At 49.1% G+C, this 10,023-nt stretch overlaps 1 protein-coding gene across 1 annotated transcript; it reads left to right on the top strand.

The window, feature by feature from the left end:
* Positions 3,361–6,445, top strand: LOC107606748. The gene is made up of 3 exons (XM_016308775.1): positions 3,361–3,631; positions 3,865–5,702; positions 6,014–6,445. Exons 1-3 carry the CDS (start codon positions 3,361–3,363, stop codon positions 6,443–6,445), a joined length of 2,541 nt encoding a protein of 846 aa, XP_016164261.1.

The raw sequence follows: 10,023 nt of genomic DNA, 5'->3' as shown, positions 1-10,023 counted from the left end.
CAAATACTGAGACTAAAATATTATTATTATTATTATTATTATTATTATTATTATTATTATGTTTTTAGTAGTCAATATTATTTAATTTTTTATTATAAAATTATTCTTTAATTTTTATTTTTAGAGAATTTAAAATTTAAAAGTAAAATTAAAAATTAAAAAATTAACACTCTAATTAAATCTCTGTTGTTATATACTATATATCTGCATATATATATAAATAAACTTCAGGAGTTTGAAAAGCAATTAATTAATTTCGTACTTTTTATTGGTTTATTATTCGATACCCTTGACTTTTATTATTATAATTTTTGTTGGTGCATTTGGTACCTCAATCTTTAATATGCATACTTTTTTAACGGTGAGTACTAATCCATGGCCACACAAAGCAAAACAAAAACGATTACGATGTGGATTGCTACATAATATCCCTCTAAAACTCAATGCATATATGAAGAAATCTAGTGTTGTTGGATCAAATCTAGCAGCACATTATTGCCCAGCGGAGTTTTGTCGTATGTTATGGACCACTACAAGTTCAGTCCAACTAGTCGTCGGGTTGGATCACCACCTCTAATCCAGGCCCAAGCCATCCCTCACAAGGAAAATTCAACGGGTCGGCCCCCAACACTTGATCTGACCGACATCCGGCTTCACCACCTGCGCAAATCGGCACACCACGCCTAGCAAACCGGTCGGGTCGGTTTTTTCGGGACAACACCCGAAGTCCGGGACGACCAGCACCTCCCACGTGGACAGGGACAACTCATGAGCATCCTGGCCAGTGGGCTAAGTCATCTTTGGGCCCGTCCACCGCAGTATATAAGGGGAGAGGTTAGCACTCCTCCCCGAGGTACACATCACCTTTCCTAATCTGGCTATCATTTCGTACGGGCACTGACTTAATCGTTGGAGTGTCCTTGCAGGTGGCCACCCCCTTCTCTCGTCCGTTGCACCACCAACTCCATCAGTCTCTGGTTAGAGGCCAAGAAACCGCTCTGTGCTACTTCAGGGTTTCGTCCCCTCATCCTTTCGTCATCACCCGACCCATCGAGCACCCGAGATCATCAGGTGACGAACATTGGCGCCGTCTGTGGGGATCCTGGAGCAGACATGGAGTGACTCCCCACTTCAGAGGAACTCCGTGACGGAGGTGGGGCCCGCCTGAGCAGGGAAAGTTTGACAGCCCGTGCCGGCGAACAGCCACGATCCTCCGTTCAGCCAAACCAACAAATCTACACCAAGATCCCCGAAAGACGTCCCTTCGGAGGAACGGGGCCGACAGCGCCAAGATCATGCAAGAACTCAGGCACAGAGTACAAAACCTTGAGCGAGAGCTGGCAGCGAGGAGCCGATCCCACGGAGACATCAGCCACTCTCACGGCGATGCCAGCCAATCGCGCACCCGCACCCGATCCCCCTCTCAAAGACACGAGATCCAAGAAAGGAGCCTAGCATTGTGCGACAAGGCGCATACACAGGCGACTTCTCGACCTACCCACGGCAGGTCCGAAAGTCACGGGGAGTCCCAAAGAGGGAAAGCCAAGAAACAATGTGATCCCATCATCATGGGAGCCACCCCCTTTCACCCCTCAATCCTCAAGGCTCGGCTTCCGAAGAACTTCGACAAGCCAACGAACATGAGGTATGACGGGACTAAGGATCCCCAAGAGCACCTCATAGCCTTTGAAGCAAGAATGAACTTGGAAGGAGTAGGCGACGCGGTCAGATGCCGAGCATTCCCTGTAACGCTGGCAGGCCCAGCGATTCGATGGTTCAACGCCCTCCCACAAGGATCCATCACAGCTTTTACGAACATTTTCCAAAGCTTCCTGGCTCGATTCACGACACGCATAGCCAAGGCAAAGCACCCAATCAACTTGCTAGGGGTTACCCAAAAACCCGGGGAGCCGATCAGAAAATTCCTAGACAGATTCAACGATTAGTGCCTGGAGATTGACAGCCTTATGAACTCAGTCGTTAGTCTTTGCCTAACGAACGGCCTGCTAAACAAGGACTTTAGGAAGCACCTCACTACCAAGCCTGTCTGGTCCATGCAATAAATTCAAAGCGTGGCCAAGGAATACATCAATGATGAGGAAGTGAGTCAGGTTGTAGCAGCCAACAAACGGCAGCTCCCAAACCCCCAGCTCAGCAGGCCCCCCAGGTCGACAGGTACAAAGAAGCTCCCAGGGACGGCACCCTAGGCAAGCAGTCCAAGCAACCCCCACGGGTAGGAAGGTTCACGAACTACATGCCACCTACGACGGCCATAGTAGAGGTTTACCAACAGATTGCAAACAAGAGAATCCTATCTAGACCTAGACCATTGAAAGAAAGAACGGGAGGCAACAAAAGCCTTTACTGTGATTATCACAAGGAATTTGGTCACAAAACCCAAGACTGCTTCGATCTCAAAGATGCCTTAGAGCAGGCCATCAGAGAAGGAAAGCTGAGTGAATTCTACCGGCTCATCAGAGAACCAAGAAGACGAGAACGAGAGCGCTCTGAGGAAGATCGTAGCCGAACTGTCAAGCCAAGGCAAGAACCCATGGGGGATGGAAATAACCCCCCAACCTTTGTGGTCAACATCGTGGTCGGGCGCGACAGCCCTCCTAAGTCCAAATCGGCAGCAAAAAAGAATACCCGGGTACTCTCCATCTCAACAGAAGGTCCCGTCACCAGCAAAAGATCTCCCACGATATCCTTTGGCCCGGAAGATAAATGGTTTCACAACCTCCCCGAGAACCCCCTCCCCCATGGTGGTTACTGCGATGGTCGAGACAGGATTAGTCAGACGAATCCTCGTCGATACGGGAGCTGATTCTAACATCCTATTCAGAAACGTGTTCGATGCCATGGGGCTCAATGAGTCTGACCTCAAGAATCACCAGCATGGAGTCATGGGACTAGGTGATAACTACATAAAACCTGACGGGACGATCTCTCTCCCAATCTGCCTGGGAACCGGTGACGCCAGGAAATCGGTTATGGCAGACTTTGTAGTCCTCAGAGACTCCACAGCCTACAATCTCATCCTGGGGAGAAAGACCATCAACGAATTCTTAGCTATAATATGCACTAAGTTCCTAACAATGAAGTTCATAACGGACAAGGAAACAGTTGGCTCTATAAGGGGAGACCTAGAAACGGCAGTCGCCTGCGACAGTGCCAGTCTCTCCTCAAGGAAAGAATCTAAGAGGGCAGCTGGCGTGTTCTTGGCAGACCTGGACGTCAGGATGGAGGACAAGCCGAGACCAGAACCAGAGGGGGACATGGAAAAGTTTCAGATAGGGAGGTCGGCAGATCAGTTTACCTTTGTAAACAGGAACCTGCCCCCATGAACTCAAGGGCCCCCTCATGGAGGTTGTAAGGGCAAACGGCGACCTCTTCGCATGGACACCGTCAGACATGCCGGGACTGGATTTCGAGGTCATGTCCCACCGACTAGCCGTAAAACCTGATGCCAAACCAGTATCCCAGCAGCGAAGAAAGATGTCTCAAGAAAGGGCCGATGAAGTCACCAGACAAACAGCAGGGTTACTAGAAGCAGGATTCATCAAAGAACTCGAGTATTCAACATGGCTGTCCAATGTCGTCCTAGTCAAAAAGCCAACGGAAGGTGGAGAATGTGCGTTGATTACTCCGATCTGAACAAAGCATGCCCAAAAGACTTTTTCCCCCTCCCCAACATCGACACTTTGGTCGACTCGGCGGCAGGATATCGTTTTCTTAGCTTCATGGATGCCTACTCGGGCTATAACCAAATTCCAATGCACTGACCTGACAAGGACAAAATGGAATTCATAACGCCAGGGGGTACTTATTGCTACAAAGTAATGCCCTTTGGGCTGAAGAATGCAGGGTCCACCTATCAAAGGCTAATGAGCAAGGTCTTCCATGACCTCATCGGCAAGTCAGTAGAAGTATACGTTGATGACATCCTTGTGAAAACAGCAGAACCGAACAAGCTAATAGACGACCTTCAGGATGTCTTCAAAGCACTAAGAAAATTCAAAATGAGGCTCAACCCACTCAAGTGCGCATTCGCCATGGAAGCAAGGAAATTCTTAGGGTTCATGATAACACAAAGAGGGGTAGAGGCCAACCCAGACAAATGCGAAGCCGTCCTCAAAATGACAAGCCCTGGGTGCGTCAAAGACGTGCAACAACTCACTGGGAAACTCACGGCTCTATCCCAGTTCCTCGGTGCCTCGGCAGAAAGGGTCATCCCATTCTTCAACCTAATGAAGAAAGGGATCACCTTCGAGTGGACCCCGGCGTGCGAAGAAGCATTCAGCCGCTTCAAAAAGATACTCTCTAAACCTCCCATACTCAGCAAGCCTAGAGAAGGGGAGCCCCTGTACTTATACCTAGCTATAACCACACAAGCAATGGCGGCAGTCCTTGTCCGAGAAGAAGACAAGACTCAATGCCCAATATACTTCATCAGCAAAGTACTCCAAGGCACAGAGTTGAAGTACACCAAGTTGGAAAAATTGGCCTACGCCCTACTGACCTCATCCAGAAGACTAAAGCAGTACTTCCAAGGGCACGTGATCATCCTGAGAACCAACCAAGCCATTCGGCAAGTCCTCCAGAAACCCAACCTCGCGGGAAGAATGATGGCATGGGCAATAGAGCTGTCCAAATATGATTTGCAATACGAACCCAGGCAGGCAATCAAAGCCCAAGCCATGGCGGATTTCCTGGTAGAGGTCACGGGGGAGGCTCCTGATGTACCGAACACACGGTGGAAGCTCCACGTCGACGGAGCATCCAACCAAATGTTCGGAGGGGCCGGGATCATTCTCGAAAACTCGGCAGGAGTAGCCTATGAACAATCAATCAAGTTCGACTTCCTAGTCTCCAACAACCAGGCAGAGTTTGAGGCCCTGATAGGAGGGTTAATATTAGCCAAAGAGGTCGGAGCATCAAGGGTGGAAATAAACAGCGACTCCCAGATCGTCACTTCTCAGATAAATGGCAGCTACCAAGCCAGGGACGCACTACTACAAAAATACCTAGAAAAGGTAAAGGAGCTATGCAAAAGCTTCGAGGAAGTCACAATTCAGCACGTCTCTAGAGAAAGAAACGCCCGAGCCGACCTCCTTTCTAAACTAGCAAGCACCAAACCCGGGACAGAAAATAGATCCTTAATCCAAGGACTGGCAACCGAACCAGCAATCATCTTATGCGCAAGCCAAAATCCAAACTCTCCCTCATGGATAGACCCTATCTTCCGATATATGGAGCATGGAGAAACATCCCTAGACGAGAAGGAGGCACAGGCCACCAAGAGGGAAGCTCCCAAATACGTGATCATACAGGGGCAATTATACAGGCAAGGACTCCACCAATCCCTACTCAAATGCCTACGCCCCGACCAGACGGACTACGTCCTAAGCGAAGTCCACGAGGAGTGCTGTGGCCATCATATTGGGGGAAGGTCGCTAGCAAGAAAAATCATCCGAGCAGGATATTACTGGCCCACAATGATGACGGATGCCCAGGAGTTCGTCAGAAAATGCAAAAAATGCCAGGAAAATGCCAACTTCCACAAAGCACCACCCGAAGAACTCAACCTGATGATGGTCCCCCGACCTTTCGCCCAATGGGGAGTCGACCTCTTGGGACCGTTCCCACCTGGGCCTGGGCAAGTGAAATACTTGATAGTAGCCATAGACTACTACACTAAATGGGTAGAAGCAGAATAACTGGCTAGCATATCTTCAGCGAATTGCCAAAAATTCATGTGGAGGCAAGTGGTCACCAGGTTCGGAATCCCAGAAACCGTTATATTGGACAACGGAACACAATTTACCGGCAAGAAGTTCAAAGGATTCCTAGCAGGACTGGGAATCAAGCAAAGATTCTCCTCAGTCGAACACACCCAAACCAACGGCTAGGCGGAGGCAGCCAACAAAGTTATCCTAAAAAGGCTAAAGAAGCGACTTGAGGGAAAAAAGGGCTCATGGGCAAACGAGCTAGCTTCAGTCCTATGGTCTTATAGGACCACCCCCAATCATCCACCGGCGAAACCCCCTTTCGACTCACATACGGGGTCGACGCAGTCATCCCAGTCGAAGTCGGGGAACGGAGTCCAAGATTACTCCTCAGAGGAGGAAACGAAGCAATCAAAAAAGATCTGGTCGATGAGACAAGGCAAATGGCGCATCTAACAGAAACAGCAATAAAGCAAAGGATAGCCCTAAGGTACAACGACAAGGTGCTAAAAAGAAACCTAGGAGAAGGTGACTTGGTCTTACAATGCAATGACATAGGGATGCCAACCCTAGGAGAAGGCAAGCTGGCTGCAAATTGGGAAGGCCCTTACAGGGTGAGAGAGGTTCTCGGCAAAGGAGGCTACAAGTTGGAGAAGTTAGATGGAAGCGAGGTACCGAGAACATGGAACATGGAAAATCTAAGGAGGTTCTACTCATAAAGAGAAGCAACCACACGATCTGACAACCTCGCTCCCTCCCACTAATTCCCTTTGCATCCCTTTTTACTATCTTTCACTTAATTATGCATTACATCACTTCTTTGTTCAAAAGTTCTATAATAAGTATATAACGAATGTCTTTTTGCAAGATTCATATCAAAATGACAAAACGGAAAAAAACAAATGGTCGACCTAATGGAAACCCAGGACTGATCACCCCGGGAACCAAAGGGACCCAAAGCAAGAACGGCTCCGCGACAAGCAACAAAAACGGTAAACACTATAAAATGGTAAACCAAAAGGCCTAGACGGCCCGAGTAAGTGAAAAATAAATAATAAAAGTAAGGCCACGATGGCCCGAGAAAGCAAACAATAAAACAGAAAAGGCCTAATATAGATAAAGTGCCAAAATGTCTGTTACAACCAAAAGGCTCCTTAAACAGGCCCAGAGATAAAAGCAAATCACAAAAGATAAGTCAAGAAGCATAAAAACTTAAGACTTGAAGATGTCAACAATCTTCCCGTCCTTGACAGTCTTGAGAGTGCCAACTTAAGAAAGATCGAGGTCGGGAGCCAGCACGGCCACCTGAAGCTTGATCCCCTCCTCAGTCAGCTTCACGGCCACCCAGGCCCCCTTTGCAAGCTCCTTGTTTTTCTTCTTCAAAGCAACCATCTCCTGACGAGCAGCCTCGGTAGTCTCCGCCAACTTCAGCTTTTCCTCAAGTTCTTTGGCCTTCTCCCCAGCAGCAGCAGCCTCACCACGAGCAGTATTCAAATCTTTCATCAAGGTGATGTCTCGATCCACCAGCCTGTTGATCTCCTTGGCATCCTCCTCAGCCTTCTTCTCCTGTTCAGACAATTTTGTCTTCAGAGACTCCTCCCGAGATCTTGAGTCCGTCAGATCTTTTTGGGAGTCCCGAAGCTTCACTTCCATAGCGTGATCATTTCCCAAGACAGGCTCCACCTTCTTGGCAATAGCTGCAGCAAGAAGACTGCAGTAGATCCACCTCGTTTGCCTAGAAAGGTCGGCATCATGGAAAAACTCTACGGTGCCTGGGAGCAACTGGGATTCGATGAAGCCCTCAGCATCGAAATTCTTCTCCATAACCGAGAACGCCTTCCCAGAATTCTATTTTCTCTTTTTAGGGTTGCTAACGACCTTCAAGTCATCGTCACCAAACCCCAGATCCTCCTCGTCAAAAGGAGCTTCCACCTCCACGCTCGGATTCCCCGAGGTGTTCTCAGGGGGCCTCAACCTTCTCCGACTGACCTTGGTCGGCCCCGTCATCCCGACCGCTGCCCTCCCTGGCATCCCCCTGGTCCTGACTCGCCGAAGGAGTCGCCGAGGAGTCCTCACCACCCTCACCATCCACTTGGATGAGATTCATCAGGTCAGCCAAAGTTTTCCTCCCACCAGCCATGGAAACTGTAAGCAAAGAAGAAGGAAAAAGCAAAGGCGTGAGTGATAGAAGAGCAAAACACTAAAAATACGAAAAGTAAAAGAACTCACCAACATACGACTGACCGGCCTTCCGGTTCTCCATAACCATACGGGGATTAAGATTTTTCTCGCCGAAAATAGCCAACAAGATGTCGGCAATATTACAGTCTTCCGGGCTCAACCAATCATAGGATATTTTTATCAAATAATCAGATCCCGCCCCGAAGCTCCAGTAACTCGGGATCCGCCTTTCTCCCTCGGCAGTGAGCCAGAATGGTTGATGACCCTCGATTGGCCTAACCTTGAAGAAAGTAGACTTAAAACCATGGAAAGAGTCCTCGAAAAGGCCAAAAATCCTACGACCTTGCTGTGCCCTGAAGGACATATACCCCTTCTTCGACTTCCCTTGACGAGAAGGATTCGTAAGAAGAAAAAGGTAGAGGAAGACATTTACAGAGGTCGGAAGCTCCAAATATTAACAAACCATCTCAAAGCACCGGATGGTAGCCCAGCTGTTCGGGTGCAGTTGCGATGGAGCTACATCGCAGCGGTTCATCAAACCCATGATGAAGGGGGAGAAGGGTAGGCGAACCCCCAAGGTCGTGAACATGGGTTCATAAACCCACAACCAGTCAACGACCCGAGGATCCGCCAAGTTCTTCTGGCAAACGCGCTCCCGATTAGCAGGGACATAAACTTGGTAAAATGCCTCCTCGGGACCACCACTAGGGCAAATCCTGGAGGCTCTCCTTTGTGACCTTGGAAGGGGTGTCCTTCACGTCGGAGGAGACCCACGCATAATGATCGATGAAATCAGCTAGCGGCTGTTGAGCCTGGTTAGGGAGAACGAGGCGCTCAGCCATACCTACAGCGGGGCACCACTTAGTCAGAATGGGAGATCGGGAACCCATAAAGCAGCAAAACAAGTTACAACCAAAACCACCTCCTAAGACACCCCTATGCTAACCCAAAACTCAAGACTAACCCAGAAAAATCCAGTGGCGCCCCCTCTAAAGGAAGAAGTAGCGAAAAGCAAAAAAGAAACCCAAGCATGCACAAAAATGCACAAAGGCACCAAGGGAAACCAGAAAAAAGGAAAAGAAAAGAGAAACCATAACAAGGTATCAGGAAAATGCAGAATCTGGAAAAGATGAAGGAGAAATCCAAAAGAGCAAAGCAGCAGCAAGAGCAAGGATGGAAATGGAAGCAGCGGTAGTTCGAGAAAATAGAGGAAGAAGAAAAAAGTGGAGAAATAAGGAGTTGTGAAAATAAAAAGGGCAAAGAATGTAACCGTCGGAAGGAGCGCCAAAGGACAGGGGCATACCTGTTATTTTACGTGAATTTGAAATCATGAAATGATGGGGCATTAAATGCCTCGCGCAGAAGCCAAGAAGACAGCATCAGAGATGAGGCAACCACGCGTGTGAGACACGAAACGCCATCAACGGACTCCCGAGAAGAGGAACACATTCCCTCTCGGCGAGTAGGACAAACGCGCCTAGCCATGAGCTCCAAACCTCAAGGCTAGCGTGTTGGGGGCACTGTTACGGACCACTACAAGTCCAGTCCAACTAGCCGCCAGGTCAGGTCACCACCTCTAACCCAGGCCCAAGCCATCCCTCACAAGGAAAATCCAACGGGTCGGCCCCCAACACCCGACCTAACCGACGTCCGGCTTCACCACCTGCGCAAACCGGCACACCACGCCTAGCAAACCGGTCGGGTCGGTTTTCCCGGGACAACACCTGAAGCCCCGACCCGAAGTTCGGGATGACCAGCACCTCCCACGTGGACAGGGACAGCTCATGAGCATCCTGGCCAGTGGGCTAGGTCATCTTTGAGCTCGTCCAGCGCAGTATATAAGGGGAGAGGTCAGCACTCCCCCCGAGGTACACATCACCTTTCCTAATCTGGCTATCATTTCGTACGAGCACTGACTTGATTGTTGGAGTGTCCTTGCAGGTGGCCACTCCCCTCTCTCGTCCGTCGCACCACCAACTCCATCAGCCTCCGGTTAGAGGCCAAGAACCCACTCTGTGCTACTTCAGGGTTTCGCCCCCTCATCCTTTCGTCATCACCCGACCCGTCGAGCACCCAAGATCATCAGGTGACGAACAGTTTATATGATAAATTTAGT

This window comes from Arachis ipaensis, chromosome B07 (genome assembly GCF_000816755.2).
Source record: "Arachis ipaensis cultivar K30076 chromosome B07, Araip1.1, whole genome shotgun sequence".
In the NCBI taxonomy this organism is placed as follows: Eukaryota; Viridiplantae; Streptophyta; class Magnoliopsida; order Fabales; family Fabaceae; genus Arachis; species Arachis ipaensis.
Note: the sequence above shows the minus strand (reverse complement) of the source record. Positions and strands in the feature narration are given on the sequence as shown.